The sequence below is a fragment of the Harpia harpyja genome, chromosome 8 (genome assembly GCF_026419915.1).
Source record: "Harpia harpyja isolate bHarHar1 chromosome 8, bHarHar1 primary haplotype, whole genome shotgun sequence".
Lineage (NCBI taxonomy): Eukaryota > Metazoa > Chordata > Aves > Accipitriformes > Accipitridae > Harpia > Harpia harpyja.
Window position 1 is genome coordinate 37,075,904 of NC_068947.1, and position 24,370 is coordinate 37,100,273.

Below are 24,370 nucleotides of genomic sequence, written 5' to 3' on the forward strand. Positions count from 1 at the left end.
AAGAAAGCAGAAAGCAAGATGAGGCAGGAGAAGCAGTAATATTTTCACATTGATGTAAAGTACGTACCAACACTTAAAAAAGGAATGTTGTGATAAAACAAATTGGGATGCGGGAGTCAGGTGATTACCACCAGGGTAGGGATTGAGGGAAAATGTTGGCAAAGTTTGCCAGAAATATTGGGGTTGGGTCACAAAATGCATGGGATTTGCCCATTTTTGTAAAGCATTTTACTGAACTAGGCATCTGTGCTGCGTACCCTCTCATTGCTACACAACTCCCTGAACCTAAATTAAATCACTATGGCATTTCTGCCATGTTAAATGGTGCGAGCAGGTACTCTCAGGCCACATAAATTCAGCAAAGTAGTGGTTTGGGGGTCCCTGTACAGCTTTATTTGAGATCAAAGGGTATGGTGTTGTGGGGGAGAAATACCTCCAGACAGATTTAGACCTTTACTCCAAAAATCTGTTCAGACTGAGGCGTTGTAAAAAATGCCCAGTGTATTGCCACGGGGCAAGACTGCCTCGTCACTCTATAGCAACCCCTGTCTCGCCAACATGGAGCAGCAGTTTTAGTTCAAAGGGATCTAGGCCCATTCTCTTTCCCCATTTACATGAAATGGGACTAGAGTGGAGCGTGGCAGCCTTTTAACAGTGCCCCACAGCACTGCAAGAGTTCTGCCTAGAGAGTGAAGGACACCGTATCCAATTGAAATTACAGAGGAATTTGGGGTAGGCAGAATGTAATTACACAATTGGAATTTAAACTGTGAAATTAAAAGGAAATATTCAAGGATGAAGGGGCAGAGAGAATCCCTAATCTCCAGCCAGGCTAGGCTGTGTGCCAGAAAAGTCCCTTTCTGAAGAAGGAATAAGCAAAGAGCCTGTCCTGGAAGAAAGGGAGGTAGAGAATAAAGACAATGTTTTCAAAAGCACCCTAACTCCAGCTGTGTGTTTGTTTCATAGGCTATGTCCATTCCACAGAAAACCTTGCAGTTGCTAAAAGGTGTCAGATGTGTCCCTCTTGGCCCCCTCTTCACTGAGGTCAAAAACAATTTGGTTCCTCATGTAAGCAGCACCAAAGCATTCCCAAGGTCTACAGCAGAAAACGTGCTGTACGACTGGTTGAAAAAAAGGAGTTCAGCCCTCTTTTTCATATAGGTACAAAACAGAATTTGCCCTTCTATATGGGGTCTGTCAGACTGCAGGCGCTCTCGCTGTAGTATCTGAGCTTTTCCTAAGTCTTAGTTAATAATCCTCATAACAAAAAATATTATGTATTTTTAAGGATTCCCTTGTAGAAAGGGGAGGCAGAGAAAACCACTGAAAACAGATCTGTGGCAGTTTTGAGTGACAATTTGAATCAGGCAGTTGCAAATCCCACTCCCCAAGAGATCTGAATCAAGTCATAGGACCCCATTGTTGTCCCTCTTGGAGTAGAGAGACAGGTAAAGATGGAGCCAGCCTTGTGGATCTCTGGGAGAGGAATGACGACAAGCTGAACAGGGTCTTTCAATCAAGGCACAATAAGAGAATCGAGGGCTCCTCTTCTTGGGCTGCCCAGGCACACATGCAACTGAAGACAAGTTACTTAATTTCTCTGCCTTAGTTTACCATTGCTAAAAAAAGCACAGCGATAATTTCCTGAATCTTCTAAGCTGATGGTTTGTAAGATGTAATTGATTAAAATTGGAAGGTGATCAGATGCTGCATTGATGACAACCATTGAAATGCATACAAAAAATTGAGCTAGAAAAAGTGCAGCCAAAGCAGCAGAGAGTGAGAAATAGATTGAAAAACTCACCTGAAAAGATAAGTGTCCTCTTAGTGATTACCTCTCCCTTTCCTGAGGATGTGTGAAGGTTCTGAATAACGGGGGGTGGGGGGGTGATGGTGTTTAAATATGAAAATGAAAAACATGTTTCTTTTCGTCTGTGCTCCATTTCTTACCTCCAAAAAAGCAGTTAGCTGCACCTGGGAGGGGCAGAATATTATAAGGTGGTACAACTTCCCTGCTACAATTTCACTAGCTCTGAGATTCAGAGGAACGGCGACAACTCTCAGAAATAAGAGATTCGGGGTTGTCCTTTCTCCAATCCAGAGACAACAGAAGAGGGACAAAAACAGAGCTAGAAAGCTATCTGGTCAAAGGCAGCCAGAGGAGTGTGTAGGGGAAAGTAACAGCCTGTATATGCAATGGACAGTCTCCATTCCTCTTCTGCTGTTCGTGCTCAGCACTCACAAGGTGCATAGGAAGTAGCTCTGAAGAGGGGGCAGAGCATAATACTGGAAAGAGACGGTACTGGTGGGTCCCAAGCCTCAGGGGCAGGAGAGGACTGTCTCCTCCATGCCTGGGAGGAGGAGGAGGGTGGGGAGCAACACAGAAAAGAAAGGAAAAATAGCTTTGTTGTTAAAGTACTGAACTGCACAGCCTCAGAGCACCTAGGCCCAGGTCTGAGTCCCACTAATGTCTGCTGTGACACTGGAGGAAGTATGCATGGTCTTTACATTGCTTTTCTTCACTCCTCTTCTCCTCCTCAGTCAAGGAGCTACTAATCCTGTTTTTTCCTTGTTCTTTGCCTGCCATATCTCTAATTTGGAAGCTTTTTGAGACATGGACTGTCTTTTGCTGTTCATATCGATAACGTTCAAAAAAAATGAGACTGTAACCTCTGTAACTATTACAGAGACTGTAACAAAGAGACTGCTGGTCTCTGTAAGGGTGTGTATTACACATGAAAAATGGTAAACGGAGACATAAAGGTAAGTTTAATTAAAGGTGAGACAATCTGAGCAGTGAAAGGAATCTGAAAGTGAAAGGAATTGAGAGGTTTTGGGGAGGTATGCACAAAAGCATAAGGGGCAAAGAATGACTGTTTTGAGGCAGAAGCCTCCATTGCACTATCTGGAGGACCAAAGGGAAAGCTGAAGCAAACATGACTCTACAAACAGGGCATCCTTGAGGAGAGAAATCTGATGTGGAGAAAACATGATAGAGAGAAGGGACATTGTGTGAGAAAAGCAGCATCTGGGATTCACATCTGAGTGGCACAGTGGAACTGGAGCAGAGCAGATAAGTTTGCTCTTAATTTCTCTATACACTACTGTCGTGCAGAGAAAGGGAGAATTTCCTTCCCAATGTGCTTTTTGCTTAGACACTGCAATTTGTGTTTCTTTTGCCCCCTGCCTCCCCACCTCGTGTTTCTTTTGTCCCCTGCCTCCCCACCTTAAAAAAAAATTGTCTCTGAAACACTACTGAATTAATTCTAGTAGGAGATAGACAATTCAGAAGGTAATATAGCCATCATAGAAAATACGGGGTTACAGGCACAAGTAGAACAGGCCAAGGAGGTCTAGGAATTAGGATGTATCTGGATCAAAATCAGAACAACAGACACAGATATACTGCAGAGCTTTAAAAGATCATGAAATACTATTTCATCCCTTTACAGGTGTGTAAATTTTGAGCACTGTATTGTGTTTCACTGCCAGAAAATATTTTTAAAGCAAAATCCCTGCAAGAGGTGATTCTATGAGGCTGACAAGTCTAGTGAGAAAACAGAAACACGGAGTCCCACAAGGTGCTCACTGCTTTGGGCTCTGTTTCAGCAGAGGATGTAAGCACGTCTTAACCACCAGTGTGAGCCCAGCCTCACTGACTGCAGCTGAACAAGTCAGTTTCCCACTTAAGTCTTTCTGTAAAATGAATCTAGAGTGCTCAGCTTCTTGTAGCACTAAGCTTTATATCATCTTTGTGCCCAATTATCTCAAATTTCAAGTATTTCCAGCAAGTTGCTCATGAGTAAGACACCAGTCAGGCACTATGCAGCAAGTAACATCAAATAATAAGTTTGCAGAGATCACAAGCTGTTTGCAGACAACTCACAACTGAAATAGAGGTAAAATTTATCTGATAAATTATTCATCAATAATGATTTGGCCAGCTTTCCTGGATATATAGCCACAGGGATGTATGACACCTTTGGGAAGGCATCAGATAAGAGATGCATTCAAACTAAACCAGAGAAGAGGATGCAGACATAGGTCCAGAGCAATCTTTAAAGAGCGAGGGGGAGCAGCTATGTGGCCAAACAGAATGAAGTTCTCTTTATAGCCGGTCAATTAGAAAACACAGACCAGGTTAGTAACTACCACAAAAAAACCTAGTAACTACTTGTTTTCAGACAGCTTTTCTTTGGCAGCTGTGGGTTCCAGCTCACTGTGCAGAAGCTGAGCAAGAGCAAAGGCTAAATCAGGTGTGGTAATGGGAGCAAATTCTCCCTGACAAGAACCTGCTACTATCAGGGAGGAGGTTACTAGCAAGTGGCATGCAGGACTCGGAAGAGTCTACGGGTGAGATGGGAAGATACAGGAGAGAATATTCAGCGTAGGCAGGATTAGAGCTGTGCAGAGTCTTAATCTAGGCAGCCCTTTCTCTACACCTTTATCTGTCACGGTGCAGCCACTGTGTGCTGCAGTGCTGGTATAACCTGGCCATAAAACTGGATTAACTGGCCTGCGAGGATCATGGCTGAACAGAAGAGGAGCACGACAATATGCCTTTGTTTACATGTTCACTTCTGTGAGAGAAACACAGATCTTCGCGAGACAAAGTGCTTAATTACTGGTATGGAATATCATCAAATGAATGTGCAAGAGTACAATTAGTGTTAGGGGAAGGTTTCTGCTCTTTCATAGCGCAGTCCATTTCTGCTAATGTTTTCTGCAGTATCAAGAGGTTATTTTATAGTATGGGGAAAAAAAAAATACCATTACCAGAGGAACTTATTTTTAAATAAAAACGTCAAAATTACCTTTCTGATTCAGCCCTTCGAGAGAAACCCTGCTGTCTCCCTCCTTCAGCCTTTCCTTTTGGCTCTTCCCTGCCAATGAAAAAATCTAGTGACTGCCTCTGATACGACTTGCAATTTCTTCAGCAACAGCAGGCAAGAACAGATCCTTGCCAGTTTCTCTTATTCCACAAGGTTTTGAGCACCAGAAGAAAATTGGTCTTGGACTCTGACCCATTGAAGTTAATGACTTTTGGAAAACGTTAAGCCTGAATCCTTAATGAATGCCATTCTATATCACCTTCAGTTTCTTTTTCTTTATATGGATGTACATTACAAAGCTCAGGGATAACGAGTATTTATGCAATATTAAGAATGTAAGGAAGTTTTATTTTTACTCTGCCAAATCTGTCAAGAATCAGCAAAGTTTTGCCACTCTGCCTGTTTAGCCGATTGCTTGTCCTGATTTGGAAGTTTTGAATCTAAAGCTAATTTTGTTGATCCCTCTAGTCTCTTTTTTTTTTACTCTACTCCCTTCTAATGAGGGAGGCATGAAGCCTGACTCTCTCTTCCTTTCAGGCTAGTCAAAATTGATGTGGAAAGTGGAAAAGGATAAAATACTTGTTTGAGAAAGCCACCCCAGGAGCATTGTACTGCCCAGAAAGAGGGGCATGTTGCAGCGGGTTTAACAGAGAATCACTTCCTTGCAATTGCTCTTTTCCGAAGGAAACACAGACCACCGCTCGCGCCCTCCTCCACGGACAACTGCAGGCTCTGTTATTTCATTTTCTCTGTATGCAATTCCTTTTTATTCATAGGGGATTAATTTTGCTTTGAGCCTGGGCAGTACCTGTCGTGCAGACGCAGTTACGACAGGCGTTTTCACACAGCCACTTGCAGATACAGCTCTTTCGAAAATGCCCTTTCAGCCTAACGGTTGTCTTTGAAGACGGTGTCATCTAGTCGCCTCTCTGTTACTACCACGATTAACTATCGGCGCTACTCCCCGTCGCTCTGGCGGCTGAACAGTTAACGAGGGCTGTACGAGGCAGGGCTGGAAATACCCGCTTCTCCTGGCAGCGGCTCCTCCCCGCCGCTTGTGCCTGCCCCGCCGCCCTTAACCCGTAGCGGCCGTCGCTGCGCGAAGAAGCCCCCGGCGCCGCAGGGGGCACCCCCACGCCCCGCTCATCCAGCGGCGGGCAGCCCGGCACCGCGGCGGGGGGGGGCGGGCCGCGCCGGCCCGGGCCAGGCCAGGCCAGCCCGCCCTGCACCATTCGCCACCCCCGGCCACAGGGCGGGGGGCGCAGCCCGCCCCGTTCCCGCCGGGCGCCCCAGTGCGCAAGCGCCCGCGCCCCCTCCCCCCAGCACAGCGGCGCGCGGACCCGCGGGGCGGGGGGGCAACTGAAACCCTGGTGCGCGCGGCACGACGGTTTACACGTTAACGAGCACTCGGCCAGAGGTGAAGGGAAGGCAACCGCGCGCCTGCGTAGTGCCGCGCGAAAACTGCCCGGGGAGGGGAGGGGGGCGAGGGAGCGAGTCCGCTCGCTCGGCGCATGCGCAGCGGCGCGCCTCACGCTCGACGGGAAAGCGGCCGGGGAGGGCGGGGGGAGGAAGGGAGAGAGGAGAGGGAAGCTTGCGCAGGCGCAGAGCGAGGCCGTGGCGCGGTCGGTTGGCGGCTGCGCAGTAGGGCGGCGAGGGGGAGGGGGCGCGCGGCGGGGGGAGGGGAGAAGGAGGGGAGGAGGAGGGGGGCCAGGAGCGAGGGAGGGTTTATCGGGCGGCCGATTTTGGTTAAAATATTCAAAATGGCGGACGGAGGAGCAGCGAGTCAAGATGAGAGTTCGGCGGCGGCGGTGGCGGCAGCGGCAGGTAATCATTACTGCATTTTACATATTCATATTCATACTCGCACACGCGGCCCCCCCGCCGCCCGCCCGCCCCGCTTAGCATAATTTATTAGTACTCAGGATTATTATAATTAACGGCACAGGAGGGAGCGGGGGGGGGGGGGGGAGAAGGAAAGCAGCCTCCCCGTGCGGGGAGACACACACACACACACACGCTCCCTCCCTCGCCCGCCCGCTCCCTCACACGGAGCCGCACTCGCACCCGCCCGCACGCTGGGGCACCGGCGCCGGGGCAGGCAGCGGGGCGATGGGGGGCGGCGGCGCGGGCGGCGGCGGCGGCGCAACGGCGAGGCGGTGGGGTCGGGGTGGGGAGTCGGCGGGGGGCTGTGGGGGGGAAGCCGGGAGGGGGGAGGCATCCCCGCACCCAAAAGCGATCGGAGGTGGCTAGCCGCCACCCGGCCGGGCTCCCCCCCGGCCCGCACGCCCACAATAAAAGCCGCTTTACATATTCATGGCGGGGGGGGGGGGGGATGCTGCTGCTAGAGCGGTCCCGGTGGGGGCCGCGGGAGGGGGCATGGCCCGCCGGGCTGGGGGGGCGGGCGGCCCCCCGAGTGGGGCAGGGTCCCCCCCGCCGGCACGGCGGCGGCAGGACGGAGGGGGCCGGGGGTGCGGGGCCGGGTGAGGGAGAAAGACTTGGTTTCTTCATCTCTCCTCTCATTACCCCCCCCCGCTCTCTCCTCTCATTACCCCCCCCGCCCTCCCCCGCATCCCCCCCAGCCAGGGTTATTTCCCCAGAGCCTGGGGCCTGCAGGCATGGGGTGGATGGGTGCGGATGGCCTCGGGGAGGGGTAGGAAAAAAGCGTGGTTTGGCTTTTTATTTAAAGGTGCTCCCCCCCCCCAAGGGCAGGTTCAATGTGGGGTGACTTGGGGGGGTGTGCGGGCAGAGTTTCTCCGTGCCCCCCTCCGACGGGAGAGGCCGCGTGTTTGCACCCCCGAAGGCTGGATTTGCCCCGGCGGTGTTTGCCCTCCTCCCCCTTTGCCCTCCTGCTTCCGCAGCCCCGAGGGCTTGGGGGGAGCAGGGTGCTGCGGCCCCGGGGCAGGCCCCCCCGGGAGCCGGGCACCGGACCCGCGTGCCCTCGCCCTGGGTGCCGGGGCAGGGGCGGATGGTGGTGCCGGCAGCCCTGGTGGGCTGGCGCTGGGGGTGCGGGTCCCGTCCCTCTCCCTCGCTCTCTCTCCCTCTCCTCCTCATTTGAATAATGTCTAATTCGGGGAGGTTTATATTATTGAAATGGCCGCCTGGCTTTCCCCGCCTCTCATGTTTAGTAATTCAGACCTTTAATAACAGCCACTCAGAGCCCAACGCCGTGTTTATATTTTACATTCGCCCCATGTGCTTTTGTGGTTCAATATGATTCTTCTTTCTCGCTCTCTCGCTTTTTTTAAATTTTCTTGGCAACCCACAGGGCCCCGAGATCAAACCCAGGCTGTGTGAGGAGAGGAGGGGGGAGAGCTAGGCCCTGGCTCCTCTGGCAGGCGCCTAGGCCTCACTCTCTGCTGGTTGATTTATTTACTAATAACCAAAATGACCCCCCCATCTCCACTCCACCCCTGCCAGCAAAAACAAAACCCTCCTGGGGCTTGAGCAGCATCAGATCTGCTCATAGATTCTCAAACACTCATGTCTTTTAAATAAGGAGCTTATTTTTAATTTATAGCAACTCAAGACTGTAAAGCTGTTCCTTTCATATCTGCTTTTCAGAGGCTTGGGCATTTTTGGTCCCTTTGTCCTTGATTCTTTTCCTTAAAGGAGAGTTGCTTCTAATTTACGTTTCCTGGCACTGAGAGCTATAGAAGACACACTCAAAATCTGAACAGCTTTCCTCCTCCCTCCGAACACAAACAGAATTGAATACATTGAAGATAATCTTATTCACCTTCTTTTTGCTTAATGTGGATGCAGTTTAGCAGTGCAGTGTGTCAGATGCTTTTGTTGCTGCTTGTATCTTTGACTGTTCTGGGTTGGGGCTTTTTTCTTTTCCCTTCTTTCATTTAGATTTAGCTTTCAAGACAGAAGATACTACTAGGCAGTACAGGGTCTAGAAAGGAAGATAAGTTTTCTGTGATTGTGTCATAAGAACACCAAGTGAAAATTGAAATTAATCCTCTTAAATTGTCTGGAGTAATTCAGTTTTAAACCAGGTATTAGTCTACTTAGAAAACAAATGGTCTACTTCATTAAAAAGAGGCAGTAATTTAAAAAAGATACTTATGCAGGGATGTGTTTCACGTAAAACTGTGTAGGTTTTCATTAGTGACCATTGTTTTCACCCTGTGGAGAAAAAGGACAGAACAGCAGGGTACTTCAAAGTAGCAGTGCCAGATTAGTGTGTAAACATCTTTGAAGCATGGCTAGGAAGAGAGTTCATATACAAATGCAGACAGCGTGTTTTGTAGTTTGGTTCTAAATTTAATTTGTCGCAAAATACTGTGCTGCAGCTAATGAAAAGCGTTTTGATTTAAAAAATAATGAACGACTCAGATTATTTATCATTTTTCTTCACCCTTGGTGAAGACAGGCCTTGAATGCTAGAAGAAAAATTCCGTAGAAGCGGTAATGAGACTGTTCAGGTGACTGACTGTTTCACAGACCAACAGCACAAGGCTGGCTGGACAAAAAGCAGTAATATGATTTCATGCCTTAAATAGCATATGTTTTTGCACTCGCTTCACAAGATGTGGTCAAGCCGATGATGTCATTGGCCAGAGGACAAGGTGCAGTTAATTTGATTTATTGACCTGGGGTGAGGTGTAGCACTGAAACCTTCTCATAGGGAAACCATTTATCTGAGGACAATTTCCTTTATAGCAGCAATTTAACCACTGCTGAGAGTGTAGATATTTTATCCAGCATGATAAAAATGTACGCTGCATCTTGCAAACAAAATTTCTTTGTCACTGATGTTTTAGTAATTTTTATAGAATGGAATACTGAACAGTGGCCTTGTGCAGTCTCATGGCTGAGCTGGGGTTTATAACTCTGAATTCAGGTATTTACATGCCAAAATACAGATGTATTTCAGGCATATATTTGTGTGCCTGTGTTGTAGCTTAAAATTTTACTGGAATGTGATGTGGATAGAAATGTGTCTTCACCAGTGAAGCCCATAGGCAACGTGTTAGTGGGAAGCCCCTTTTCCCAAACCCTCGTGTCATCTTCACTTGTCAGAAGGTGCCAAGACTAGTGTGTGGGTATTACTCCTCATTCTTGAGTAAGGACTTTTATGTTAGTTAAAATCTGACACCCACCAGTGATAAAGCCGCTTCTTGGACCTTCTCTATCAGTAGTGAGTGGGAGAGTAAAAGAAACTTTTTTTTCTTCCATATGGACTACCTGGCTGTGGTGAGTGGAGGGTTGTGCTACTGTTGCAGTGCTTCCTAATTCTTACCATGGGAATATGTTCTCCTATTTTGTCTGTCCTTTCAGCTTTTATTTTATCAGGGACAGAAGAAAGAAGGCTTGTCCTCCCCATGAAATAGTTCCACTGCCTGATTACCTCTGATCAGTTATGAAGGTGGCTCTGCCTTTTTTTCTTATTTTCTTTTTTTCTTTTCTTTTTCAAAACTGACCAAAACTTATCAGTCTAACAGCTGGTTGAAAGATAGGCTAAGCTATGTCAGTAGCCATGCTGCCGCATGTGGAGCAGAATTGGGAAGGTGTGTGTCAGTATGGTGACTTCACAACTAGAGGAGCTAGAGCTTACTCCTCACTTCCTAGAAGGACGGGGGAAGAATCTGAGCTTCCCACCCTGTCATTTTAAGAGGAAAAAATCGCAAGTTTGCTGTCACTAACAATTTCTCAAAGATTACCCTGCAGTAATAATTCAAGCATGTGTTAATACTGACTTCCTGATGCTGAATGTGGATAGCTTCTGAATGCTTGTCTTAGCAAGTAATGGTGATGATGTCTGGAGTTGCCTCACTTGATGGAATTGGTGAGGTAGCCTTCAACTCAGTCTGTCCATTAAACCTAGGAAGCACCAACATATTCTGTGTTAGCAGTCTCTTATATGGTGTGAAGAAGTGTTGTTCCTACTTCTGCTCAATCATAATAATGTATTGCCCAGAAAAAATGAGATTTTGAACACCATTGTCACTTAAATGATATTTGTTAAATTTCCAGTGGTAAATTCCACATTTAGAGTAGCACATTTTTGCTGTTTTCTTTATGTTCAGATGTGTGAGGATGCAAAGAATTTTGGGGTAAATGTTTTGTCCATGCTGTCCAGAATGTTTTTGCTTGATTGAGCTGTCATCCAGCTTCTTTCTGTTAAATAGTATTCATCACCTCCACAGACACGTGTTGGTTTTCTCTCCTGGTTCTCTGGCAAATTTGCAGTAGTTTTTTGTAGCATGCAGTAAGTTTTCATTAGCTTTCCTCAAATTTTGGCTCTGGTGGAGTTCAAGACTTCAAAATAGATTACAGCATTTTTAATGTGCAAATCTAGTCAGTTAATTTTCTTAACCTTTTTTCAGCATTATTTTCTATTCCCCTCAAACTGTTGTGCCTGTGGGACAATAATCTTGATACTGCTATTGTATACAGCTGACAATTAGGCAGCCTCTGCTACTTGCACTTACAGCTTTATTATTTTTATCTTCAGAGAATCAGTGACAGTCCTCGCAAATGACTGTCTTTTATGACATACGTATTTTCATTCTTTGTGACAAAGCTGTTGTCAAAAGGAGGTGTTGAACAAAATTAAGTATGACTTGAGTATCCCAAATGTGATATGCTTGGTTTAGGTGCTTAAACTACTATGTGAATGAAAGACTGTCTCATGTTGCTGGATAGACTTACAGTGCTGACTGTTTACTACTGCAGAGATTTGCTTCTGTGTTAAACAGATTTTCCCACCCCTTTTCCTAATGTGCTACATTGTTATATAGGGCAAGTTAAGCGTGGGATTTGTTGGACTGAATGCAGGAGAAAAATTTAAGAAAAGACACTGGTCTTGGTTAGTGTGTATTAAGTAATTGTATTTCACTTTAAACTGTTTGACAATTGCTAATCTGAGAAAAAACATACACATAGATGTATTTTCCTTTCTATAGTTCTTTGCATTAAATTTCTTGAATTGTGTGAATAGGTCCTCATGCTGCTTCATGCGCACTTATTTTCCTCTGTAGAAGAGGAAGTAATTACTTAAGATCTCAGTATTATTCCTTTCCCTAGTTTCTTATTTCATGTTAACATAACTGTATTATAAATTATGAGCTCTGTAGTGCATTACAAAGTCTTTGCAAAAGGAGTTTTTTTTATAAACTGCTACTGGCTAATTGAATTAGTTTAGGGTTAATAAACAACACAGTTGAGTGATGAAGTGTTAGTTTGGTATAGAGGATTTACTGGGTTCCAATCCTGAGTTTGTCACCAGTTTTGCTTGCTTTGCTGTTCTGGGCTAAATCTGTGTAATGGGAATTACAGAGCATGTTTTCATAGGGGTGTTGCTGGGGGAATGATTAGCTAATGTTTTGTAGTATTTCTGAAGGTAAGAGTACTGTGGTTCTTCTGCTTTTACATGTAATCATCCAAGCTTGTGCCCAGGTTAAACTTTGCTTAGGGTGTTTCAGTGCTGGTACTGTTCGTGTACTCTGATCAGCGATGAAGGCCTCCTGTTGTAAAGGCACAGATTACTGTCAGTTCTAACTACAATGTGATGTAGATCTGCTGTAGGGTATGCAGTTCAATGACAGTTTAAATCAGCCTGAGCTTGTCCTCATCTCCCTGTGTGTTCCTGCCCCCTTCTCTGCACTGGTGCAGATGCTTGCCTGATTCCTTTGCTGAGCTAGTTCAGGGAATTAAATTGGCAGAAAACAAGCCTTGCCAAAAATAATGAATAGTTTTTTTGTTGGTTTAGCTCTCTGAACTGGCTTACAATGAGTTTAGACAAATAGCAGTACCAATCAAGGAAGGGAACAAGCAGCACACATGTTGACCCAAGTCTTCTCATAATTTCATTCTCTCTGATGGCTTTCCTGTTGGCATAAATGGGGAGTCATGCTCTCAGCCATGTGATCCTAGCACTTACTGGTTTCCAGGATGCTCTAGCTTAACTTGCTAACCTGGTGGAGAACTAGCTCCAGATCATTTTAGATCTTTGGTCTGTGAGTTGAAGTTGGCTCAACAAAGGCCTTCAAGTGCAAGAGAGAGGATAGAACCATGTGAGTGAAAGTGGAGGAAGGGGAAAGAAGGAAGAGAAATGAAGCCTCCTCTTTTCAAAAGCAGCAGCAAGCATTCTGGTTAGCTTAGTTGTATTGTATAGCTTTGCTTTTAGATTGACATAAATGGCTGTGAAACAACAGTTGATTGAGTTGATGAACTCGGGTCGATCTAAAATGGTACTGGCCCAAGGGAAGTGATGGGAATGTATAGCCATGGGCGCTACGCTAGACCTCCTATTCTAGCAGCAGGCTGTACAAAGATCACTGAAGCCAGTGATGAAACTGCACCTAAGTAAGAGAGTAGCTTAGAAACCAATAGATGCTGAAAATTTGGCATGGTTTGTGCTGTCATAGGTATGATTGCATTAATGGTAGCCACAGCAGAAACTCTTAAATAAAAATTGTGGATGAGATCTTTAAGTGGCTCCCATTATTTTAGTGCTGCTCACAGTGAGACACCTCTCTAAAAAGTAGTGTGGCTTAGAAGGACATATTGGCAAAAGTACTTGGGAAATTACAGACACTGTTACTTCTCCTAAATTTTGGACTGATATCCCTGTAGAGCAACCTTTAAAAAAAAACCAAAAAAACCAAAAAACCAACACAAAAACCCCAAGCATAACTGCTTCAGCTGTTTAACACAATCACTCTGAGACAGATTTATCTTTTCTAAATATCGTGATATTGTGACAAGGAACCTTTTGCTCATCAATCCTTTTATTTTTTTCTTCCCAGAAATCAGATTTGGCTGTATAGAAATGAAGTAGCATATATAGCATGTTCGACACTGTATGACAGGGCATGAAGTTTTGGAAAAGGAAGATATGAACAGCTAAGTTACTAAAACAGTAAATACAGTTGAAGACTTAAAAATAAGTGTAGAAAAACCTGTCAAATTAGGTTGGAGATGCCGCTTACTTCTTTTTTCCCCTCCTTTTCTTTAAGGGCTGGTAGGAAGTCACCATCCTTTTTGCAGTGAGCTCCTTTGCTATTTGTTCTCTTTGTCCTTTTGATGATTCAGTTTTATTTGAAAAATACCATGTGGCTTAGTAATTTGTGCCTGACCGTACTAGTGTGAAGTTGTAGCTTTATACTACTTGCATAGAGCTGAGGGGAAGGAGTATACAGTGAATACAGGTAGAAATGACTCAGATGTTTGATGAATCACTCATTTCTACATTATTAACTAATACAGCCTACTGAATGAGAAATGAGATTCAAGTTTCTTCCAGGAGTCCTGTTGCAAAGATGCCTTTCTTACCTGCTGATCTTTAGTAGGTTATAGCTTTTATTTGAGTTTTCAAATGTAGGTTTAAATAGATGTTTGAATTTGCTTATTTCTAAGGCTGCAGAGAGGTGGATATGCCAGGAAATGCTACCTCCCCTCCCTACCAACTCCTCTGGGGGTGTTTCCCACCCCATCCTCCAATGCATGGACACACACCTGTGTGCAAACATGCTTTAGTAAAAGTACCAGAAAGCTTGGGCTGGGGACAGTTTTTTCTAGCTCTGATTGTAGTAGTAGAAGACATTACTGCTTCTGACTGTAGGAGTTTCCTGTTCCCCTGCACCTATTGGTGGGTCTGCCCATTTGGGTGCTGTCTAATCCATTTCAGTTAAAATTAGCAGGGTTAGTAAAGACTGTGATCTAAGCTGCCTAAAGTAGCCCAGATAATTCCAATTGAAGTCTGTAAGTCATCATACCTGAGGGTACAGTTCATGTTACATTTAATTCAATTTAAGGGTGGGCTGCTGCCAAAAAGAAGTGGGAACATAAGCAGAAAGAGTATTGGGCCATCACTTTCTGGACTATTGTCCGTTTTGACACAGCCTGTGTAAAACCGTGTCCTAGCTTCTGGCAGAAATGGGTTGGGATTGTGTGGAGAAACTGGAGGTAGGAGGGCAAAGGGAGCAGTAACTTCCACTTGTAATGTTTGTTTCTGAATGAGGGTGTCTGTTCTCAGTGTTAGAAAGACATGGTCCTTTTCAGATTTTAATAAACTTTCCAGTGCTACTTTTCTGTTTTTATTCAATTTATGTTGATCTGAACTACACAATGTAAATTGTTATGAGTATTTCCAGTATCTCAAGTGAAGCATGCGATTTACAAGTCATTTCCCTTAAACAGACTTTATCATAAGATTATATTTACTTGCTGTTCCATTTCAGTCAGAATATAGTTACTTTAGACAGCTTATGGCGACAAAGCTAGCTAAACTTGGGAACTTAAGAATATCTTTCAGAACAGTTGAGAACTTAACACTTCTGCATATTTATTTGTTTAGTCCGAGGTCTAGTAGCTTCTGACTTCGAATCAGTCACACTGTCTCACACAGAAAGTTGTTTGAATCGCATCATTGCTAACCTTTATCCAACTATTATTTTACTGCCAGCATAGCTCCTCTTTGGTTAGGATGGGTGTGCCAAAGTAAGGAAGAAGCCATCAGCTGCCAGGCTGCACTGCTGCATATCGAATTTTGCCAACCACTGCCTTAGAAAACGTGTTGAAGTAGCAGCAGTTGTAGGACAGACTTTTAGTCAAAGCTCTCAAATGAGGACACATCAGGTGGAAAAGTGTAAACTAGAAACCTGATCACTTTCCAAAGTTGATTTTACTCAGTTTTGCAAAAAACGGATCTTCTAAAGTTGCAGAAATTTTTCATGTATCTGGTTTTAAACTAACCTTTGCTGCTTACCCTTATTCTTTTTTCAGTGTGTGTAAGGTTGTACAAAGAAGGGCTAAGCAGTCTGTGGCCTGTTGGTCGTCACCTCTGGCTCGGGCAAGTGCTGAGCTGCAAATTCTTGGCATTTGGTAATGTAATCAAAGGAACTATCCCTATCCCTGTCCTTGCCCTGTTTTTATGCTCTTTCCTAGGTGTCTGCTGTTGGAGGAGGATCAGGTAGATCTTTGGTCAAAGCCACTATGGTGATTTTATTATTCTCTTTCAAACAAAAAGAAAACACCTTTCCCCTTATTTCTCAGTCCATCTTAAGTTTTGTAAGTGGTTCTTTTCCTATCCTAAAGTGCTCAGGAGTGCCATAAAAGAGGTCAGGAAAGATGATATTCCTTGTCTGCTCTGCATGTTTCCAGCTCTGGGAAACAACTGGGGGGTTGCTCCAAGGGCTTTACTACTAATTTCTAGTTCCCTACCAGGAACCACCTTATATGGTGCAGTTCAGTGGTGCAGAAGGGACTTGTTCCAAATATACTAAGGACTGACTAAAGCCCAGTGCCCTAAAACTTCCTGAGAATGCACTTCAGCCATGCATGTGTTGGGGAAAAACTTCTTCATTAATATTGTTCTCAACATAGTTAAAATTGAAAATGGATCCAGGCACATCTTGTAACACATTTTAATAATATATGTAGTAAACATAACTCTTTATAAACTAACAGCTAAATTTAAAGGATATAGCATTGTATTTAAGTGCTTATACACTTCAGTTTTCTGTAATTGTGGATATGGAAGTTTAAAAAAAGGCATAAAGAGTTCGAATAGTCGTTTGGCATCTTAAATACCCTAGCCTTTCTCAGCTGATTTGCTGGGGGAGAGAGCAGGAACAGGTAGTGTTTCTTTGTGTTGTGGTGTCTCTAGTCAGGTTTGCAAGTGTTGTGGGCATCTTTAAAGATCCTAGCAGAAAATTTTCAGTTGTCGCTTCTGTTATAATATTGATAAATGAAAAATAAAAGAAAAAATACCATGTACAAAGGTAGGCCAGCACTTATATCTTCTTATTCCCCTATCTAGTGTTAACATAAGCAAAAGTTAGACTTAACAGGCGGACTGTTGGGGAAAACCTAATTCAAAAAGTTCATTTTAAAGTTATATAAAAAGCTTTCTTAAGTATTGAGACAATCCATAATTTTCTGTGTGCACGCAGAGAAGACACATTAGTTACTTAAGGGATCAGTTAATCTGTCAATCTTTCAAAAAGCAAAATTAAGTGCAGGCACAGTGGTATTTTTTTCATTACTTATTAAGTAGTGATTTCATATTGTGCAGGTTAGAGCTAGAAATGCTGTGTTTACTAATGAGGAAGGGAATGTCATTGCCATTTGTCCTATATTTACATCACAAATAGGTCTCTGAATTGTTTAATACAGACACTTCAAGAAATTTATACTCAGAATTGCAGAGAAGTTGAGAACTCTGCATTTCCATGTAACTTGCTTGAGGTTTTATCGACTTGCCTCTTTCAGTTTTCTGAGTTTGTGGCAGTTATATTAACTGTATTTGATGTATTAGGATATATGCTTGTATACACAAGTTATCACCGAAGGCAGCATCTGTTCCTAAGGTTTTTAAAAACGTGTGGAAGATTGTTAATTTCTTTCCAGTGGCAGGGAGTAGACTGACACACTGAACAATTTCCTTAGAATGTGTTGTCAACTATAGTCATTTCCCAAGTGCACTTCACATTGCAGAAGGTTAGTTAAACTGGGGATTTTCATGGTGTCATCATTCAAGTAGTAATCATCATTCAAGTAGTAATCATCTTTCTTGGTTATGTGAAATAATATTAGGAGAACACTGAAGACAGAAACGGTGTACAGCTGTCTACTAATCATCTGTATCTGAAACTCCTTGGTTTATTGTTTGTATTCTCTACTTTGTCTAATACTCATTTGTTGAGGCAGTCTTTATGAAGAGAGCAGGTACTGGAGAGGCAGGTTACTTCAGCAGTTCTGTCCTTTGGTTTTGATGTAATCTGTGTACTTGATAGCAATAGAGAAAGTGTCCAACAAAGGCATGAAGCCAATATAGAAATGTAATCTGTGTACTTGATAGCAATAGAGAAAGTGTCCAACGAAGGCACAAAGCCAATATAGAAATGTGGTGCTGTTTAATTGGTAACTAGGGCAGGTTTGTTTTCTTAGAAGCTGAATAAACCTATCGATGCATACTGAAACTGTTTAGACATATTGACTAATTACATACAGTTGTGTGGAAGTGTTCTTTGGTCCAGTGGTAATTTATGGATTGCTCTTTAAGAACCATTGAGGTAGCAAATAAGTATACTTCTACTATATAGTGTGGTCTGAGTGTTAAAATTTGTTTTGAAACAATTTCTTTGGTGCTAATCAATTCTAAGGTTGAACTGTGAAACATTATCTGGTATTACTGACCTACAACTGACTTTTTTATTCAGCAAGTTAATATAAAGAAGTTAATTTTTCAGGTTCATTTTCCTTCATGTGCCTTTGTAATACTGAGTGATTTATTTCAACAAATATTTGAGATTGAAACATCAAATGTGGCATTTGTGCATTTAATACTTAACTGTTAGTCACAAACCTAATTGTGACCTGAATAAATTGTCAACTGCTTAGGTTTGGGGGGGGGGTTTAAAAAAAGATTTAATTTCTGAAGCTTTTATATTTGTGAATGGTGAGGAGCTGGGAATAGCAGATATTAACTCATGTAAAAGAGGACTGTTAGGAGGAAAAGGGGTGATGTTTTTATTTACAAGACAGTTACTCTTGGGCTGTTCTCAGAGCCCTGCAGATTTGAAGCATTGCATTTAGTGAGTGCATGAAAAATGCGCAACTGGTGTTTGAAGGCCCTGCTGGGGCAGTCCTTAAACAAAAGGAGTTGTGGGCTCTAAATGTGGAATATGTTCTTTATTAATTAGTTCTGCTGCTGTGTGGCAGTTCCAGTTTGACTATCTGTCTGGCTTGTTGAAATAAGAACTGGAAAATGTTTTGTTTCTTTTTCTTTGGAGTTTTTGCCCTCTGTTTCATGTCTGAACAGAGGTTTGTTGTATATGACTGCAGTCATATGCATAGGAGAGGAAAGTGCAAAGAGAAGAGTTACTCTGTACTGGAAAAATTGAGGAACACTGTGGAAGAAACCCATCATTCTTTCAATCAGAATCTTTTTATCATGTGTATACTTTATCAGACTTCTTTATGTGTCCCCAAGTGTTTAAAAAGTCTCACACCAGGTGAACAAAATAAGAGGTATTGAAAAGGCAATCTACTTACAGTAATATCTTATTTCCTATGTTGTTGACTGGATTTGTGTTTGAATAAGAACATTTCTTTTGTGGCAGCTCCTTGATTCTGCAGTGAAGGCAGTATTCTGTGCTTGATACTAGCTAGTTGCCATGGCAACAATTATGATGTCATGAATTCAGTACAGTGACTTCACTGCAGTGTATTTTATCTTTATTCTCAGTTTTCTTCAGATCTTGCTAGCAAACCAGAAAGCATCTACGTGTGATACTGACTTGTTTATTATGTGATAATGATGACTAATATGATCCAGATCTCTCAAAGTAAACCTAATTACTGCTTACTTTTAATCTCAATCCTAAAGTCTGGGAAACTAAGACCTTGCATTTTTATTTATCTGGAGCTGTTTCAGCTGTATTAGCCCAAAAAGTTTGCTAATAGGAATGAAGAGGAAAATACTTTTTTTTTTTAATCATTCAGATGTGATTCTTTTCAGCTGAGAGAAATGGAGCGAAATGTATGTACTTTTAAAACTGAAAATGTGAGAGTAGCAGTGTCCTGTTATGTCTCTTCTCCCAGAATAATTTGTTAAATTCTGGCTTGCCTTTCTTAGTCCTGTTGTTTTCTGAAGCAGGTGAAATGTTCCAAGGGTTTGTTGACCCGCAAATTGTACCAGGAAACTTCCTGCCCATCAGCCTTCGGAAATGGTCAGCTGTTTTCTGCTCTCTGAGCACTTCCATTTATCACCGGGTTGTGCACCTCCATTTCACAGGTAGCAGAGCTGACTGTTCAGTGCATACTCTCACCGTGTCCTCCATTGCCTTCTGATAGTCAAAGTGAAGTATTTAGCATTTTTCCTCTATTTTAAAGTATATTTTTTTGGCTCCAAATTTAGCCCCAGTAAAAATGTCAATAAAAACATAGAGTTTAACTAGCCTGCATTTCTTTTGTTGACATAACTGTGTGTCTGTTTAGAGCTGGCTTAGTGGCTTAACTCAAAGGTTGCCTGAGACTTCTGGGCCATCTGACTTTTACATTATCAGTGAACAGCGCAGTGTTTTAAAGTGGTATGCTAGGTATTTTTTGTAAGGCTTTTTTTGGCCTCTGCAAGTAGAAGGTTCTTCACCTTTGGCTTAGTTTGACAAAGGTAGTTTCTATGTATAAATAGTGCCTAAGTATGTTGTTGTAAGTGTGCTGAAAACCTTTCTAATAACAGGAGAAAATGTAGGATGTGCTGATTTCTTCCTGTGGCTTACGGCTGCAGCGATCATTTGCATTAAATTGTATTGAGCATATATCCATTTAGGTGAAGTTAGAATTAAATGACCTCTTCACATTTTTCTTCCTCTTAAGAAAGATGGAGACTTGAAAAGCACCCACTAGCAAATGAGAGGGTGTCATGGACAGCATGTAAGGAAGATGAAAAATGTAACAGGAAAATCAAAGTTGCAGTTGTCTTTCTGCAGAAAAGAAAAAATATCCTGTGTAGCCTGTCATTTATGACAAGCATATCATGGAAGTTGAATTGTGGCATGCTGCAACTGGAGTTAGGAATATGTGATTGAGATGTTTTTGTTAATGAGCTACTAACAGGGAGCAAACTGCAAAATACTGTTGCAGGTAATGTTGTTCCCATTACCTAAGTGCAGAGGTCCTGTGCTTGAAGATTTGCTGGTTTATGTTGGTACCGGCTGTGCTTAGTAGCTTTTTTCTTTAATCGGCACAAATGTGCTAGTGATGGGGTAGCTTGTGTTAAATTCTAAATGCTTTTTCAAAATGGCAAACATTTTTATCTTGCTATAACACCTGTGCACATGGAGGGTTTTATTAATTTAAGAGTACTGGTACGATTTGCTGAAATTTTTAGTCTTTAGACTAGGTTTGTATGATCCTCAGAGTAGCCTTTTGTAAATTAGTTGTTGGGGTTTTTTATGTTTCTGTTAATTACTAAACATTAAGGTTTTTCTAAACATGTAGGTTTTCAAGATGTGATTGGACAAGGTGATAGAGAATCTCATCTAGGTACCCTTTCCCACAGAAGGTTAGACCAGGTGATCTTTCGTGGTTCCTTCCAACCTGGGTTAGTCTAGGATTCTAGGATTGAGCTGTTGGAAGGAATAGCAGCTTTCTTAACTGATGTAACTGCGTGTGAAAAATTGCTAACTCAAAACTCTTAATTTTTTAGTCACATGGAGATTAGATCATTCAGTTCGCAGCAGCATTTGCATGAATGAGTATTGCATTTAGAAACAGTATTATGGCAATTAGTACCAGACTGAAAATATATGAAATTTAAAGCTCTGGACTGCAGGTGTCTTGGCAATGCAAATTCTTCTGAAGTGAAAGGGGAGTGTAGAAGTGTTTTTCTGGAATGCTTAGGAAAAGTGATCACCTCTACAAAACTTCAGTGTGTGAAAACCAAAGGAAACTTGGAATGGAAAAAGCAAAAATAAGTTTTACTGTATAAGTCCCTTGTTCTCCTTTATGAATGGATGGGTGTATGGCCTATCTACAGGATATAGATCAGAGAGGAACCTGCTGCACTTTCTTCAAATGTAGTAACATTTAAGAGAATGGGATGATGAGGGGGAACAACAACAACAAAACACTACCACTACCCCCTGCCCCCAACTGTTTTCTTTTAGAATTATGAAATGAAGCAACCTAAACTTTCAGTGCTTGCTCTTATTCCACTCATAATTCGTCTATGAGAACCAGTTACATTCTTGCCCACTGGGACTTGGAAAATAAATAAGCTAATTGGAATTGCCTCAGCTAGTGCTGTTGCTTCTACTTAAAGATACAGCATAAAACCAAGTTAGTACATTAATGCCTAGTTCACATTACAGGCTTCTACTTGCTTTGTTTATACAGAGTGACTAGAACCTGTCTTATAAGTTATTACCAATACTGGTAGTGCATGGAAGAATGGCAATATTGGTGGAAGTACAGCAAAGTAATTGGCTTGTGTTTCAGGATGCAGTGGCAGATAGTGGCTTGAGTTTGTGTTTATTCAGGGGCTAGGACTAATGGTGGTGTTTTGGTACTTTTTTGGTTGCAGCTTTGAAGACTTCTTTTCCAGGTCAGCAGCTCCAACAGGATTTCAGTGAAAAGAGTTAAAATGCTTGGATGGGTTACTTTGCAGTGCCTGCTTCAGAGCCCAGAACCAAATTTGATTCAGAATCAGAGTGTGTGAAAGAGGAGTTAACACAAGAAACTGGAGGCTTGAAGGGCTGCTTGCTACTGTAGAAAGGTTAGGAAGCTGGAAGTGCCAGGGAGGTGTTTCGGGGACAGGACCTGGTGAAAAGCTGAGCTTCTAAACTTAGTCCTGCTCAGGGGTCCTTTCTGACCTATTAACCTACCGGTGGGTTCACGTGTCATTATTCTGAATATGAGGTGACCTAACCCACCAGTCCTTTGCTGCTTCCAGTCTGCTGGAGATGTCTATGAATAGCATCACAGGTAGAGAGACACCTTTTTAGATGTGGCCTGTCCTCTAACAAAAACTCTGTCTTTAGAGGACAGGGTTTTATTGGCTTCATAAATTGCTATGTCTCTTGCAAACACCTATATAGAAAATTCTATGTATCATCTTTCAAAGCAGTTAAGTGTTTGAAATTTAATGTTTTGAAAGCAATCAGGAGAATCTTCATTAGTACAGGGGGTCTGGCCTTAACAAGCATATATTAAAATCATTATAGATGAGCTTTGGAGAAAATATACTGCATTAATTGGGAGCCATGTGAAAGCCTCCATGACAAATTTGTAAATGGAGATGGGTGATTCCCCCTCACACCTAGGTCTACGACTGGGAGTGCTGTGGGCTGCTAGGGTGACATGGTTATCTTGGCCTCAGCAGGCTGCCTGGCTCCCTTTTTCTGCAGCTCTGATTCAGATTACCCAGCAGTCCTTGTGCTTTGCTATGATCAAACGATACAGCCCTCACAGAAAAATGCGCTACTCAAAGCTCTGTGTGGCTCCTGTAGCCAACTTGATCTATACAATGGGAAATAGGAAAGCCTTCTTTATCTGATTAAACAGCCGACTTTGGCATGAAATCTCCTTTTTAATATCAACTTGCTGGAACTGCTATGACAATAAAAATGCCTTTTTTTTTTTTTCCCTCTTGTTGGGAAAGCAAAAAAATTGACACTTCCTCGTTTCATGTATTACTGCCAGAGCATTCTCTGACATTCTTTGAGTTTAATCGTCAGATGCGATACCCTGGTTGTACTTAAGCACATAACTTTTCAACTCATTATTAACTGCCAGCATCCATGCTACATGAGGGTTTTTTCATGGTGACCTCAACTATTCTTTCTTCTTGCTTGCTATATTGGAGTTAAATTAATCGATAATAAAATGAATAATTTTTCAACAGTAATCATTAAATTACAGACATCGAATCATCAGTTTGGGAAATTACTGTGCCTGCTTTAATAGTGAAACATTACCTTGCACACAGAAATTTAGAAATACAGTATATTTTCTTTTAAAAATGTGGATTCTTCTTCAGCAGTTCCTTGATAAAGAACTTTCCTGTCCTCCTTTTGGCACCAAGTTGTGATTTTACTGAAACAGAAACATACTGTTAGCGGTTGAAGTACTGTGTTACCATGCATGTTATTTTGTCCCAAAGCACAATAGAAGATACTGTATTTAAGGCACAAACTTGAAGAAACAAACTGTCCTAATAACCCACTTGAATAGAAAGAAAAGGTGAAGGTTTGCTATAGCCTTTTTGGAATTTTCGAGGCTGTTACGTGAATGGTGTTAGGATAAACACATTTCCGAGTCCTGAATTTCTTTTTAAAAACAAATGTAAATTTTGGGAAATAACTTTCCCATTAACACACACGAATGATATTTTAAAAGTAAAATATATACATGGTTAACAAGAAAAAGTTTACTAAAGTTGTCTGTATTAAAAAAAAAAAAAAAGGCAGGTTAACTGTCTCTCTTTTTTTTTTCCCCAAAGAACTCTATTAATGTATCCGTAACTAATTTGAACCTACTGAGACTTACCTACTGAGGCTCCCACTACAGTCAATGTAGGTGATGACTCGGGTGGTCAAGTTTGACTTTCATTCCAAATAGTAGGCATGAAGCAGTGCTCCTTCTGTATCCAGATTACCATGCATAATAAGCACGTCTTAATGAACTTTCAAAGATTAGTCTATATTCTGTATTATTGTCAATGAAAACCACTAGTGATAACTTTGTATAAGATGGCCCCATTTAATGATGTTAGGTGATTCAAATTTTTAAAACCGCTGCATTTGCAGCCAAGTGTGGGCTGCCTCTGTAGTAAATGGAGAGAAGGAAAGGTTAATTTCAGTAACCTAACAACAGCTTTTATGATTAAACTTTTTGGTTTCTGGTTTTGCTTTCTCTAGATAATTTTGGTTTTTGGGGGGGCTTGGGAAAGGAGATATTTTTATGCCCTTTTCTTTTTGATGTCTTGCTTAAGATTCCTTGCTTACCAAACATACACATACTTACTTCTGTTGCAGTGCTATGGTGGAGAAAAGATTTGGGGGAAAGGGAGAGGAAGCACA

General features: G+C 42.4%; 1 protein-coding gene across 7 annotated transcripts in view; it reads left to right on the forward strand.

The window, feature by feature from the left end:
* Positions 1-6,546: 6,546 nt before the first annotated feature.
* The window catches only part of POU2F1 (POU class 2 homeobox 1), a 144,442-nt gene continuing 126,618 nt past the window's right edge, over positions 6,547-24,370 (forward strand). For 6 of the 7 annotated variants that reach the window (XR_008236264.1, XM_052794358.1, XM_052794359.1 and 3 more), the window contains exon 1: positions 6,547-6,656. Coding sequence is in view for 5 of the 7 variants with exons in the window: in XM_052794358.1 (XP_052650318.1) it covers positions 6,593-6,656 (64 nt within the window). In the remaining 2 variants the exon portion in view is untranslated. The remainder of the gene's footprint in view (positions 6,657-24,370) is intronic. The other variant, XM_052794360.1, reaches the window with a different exon arrangement.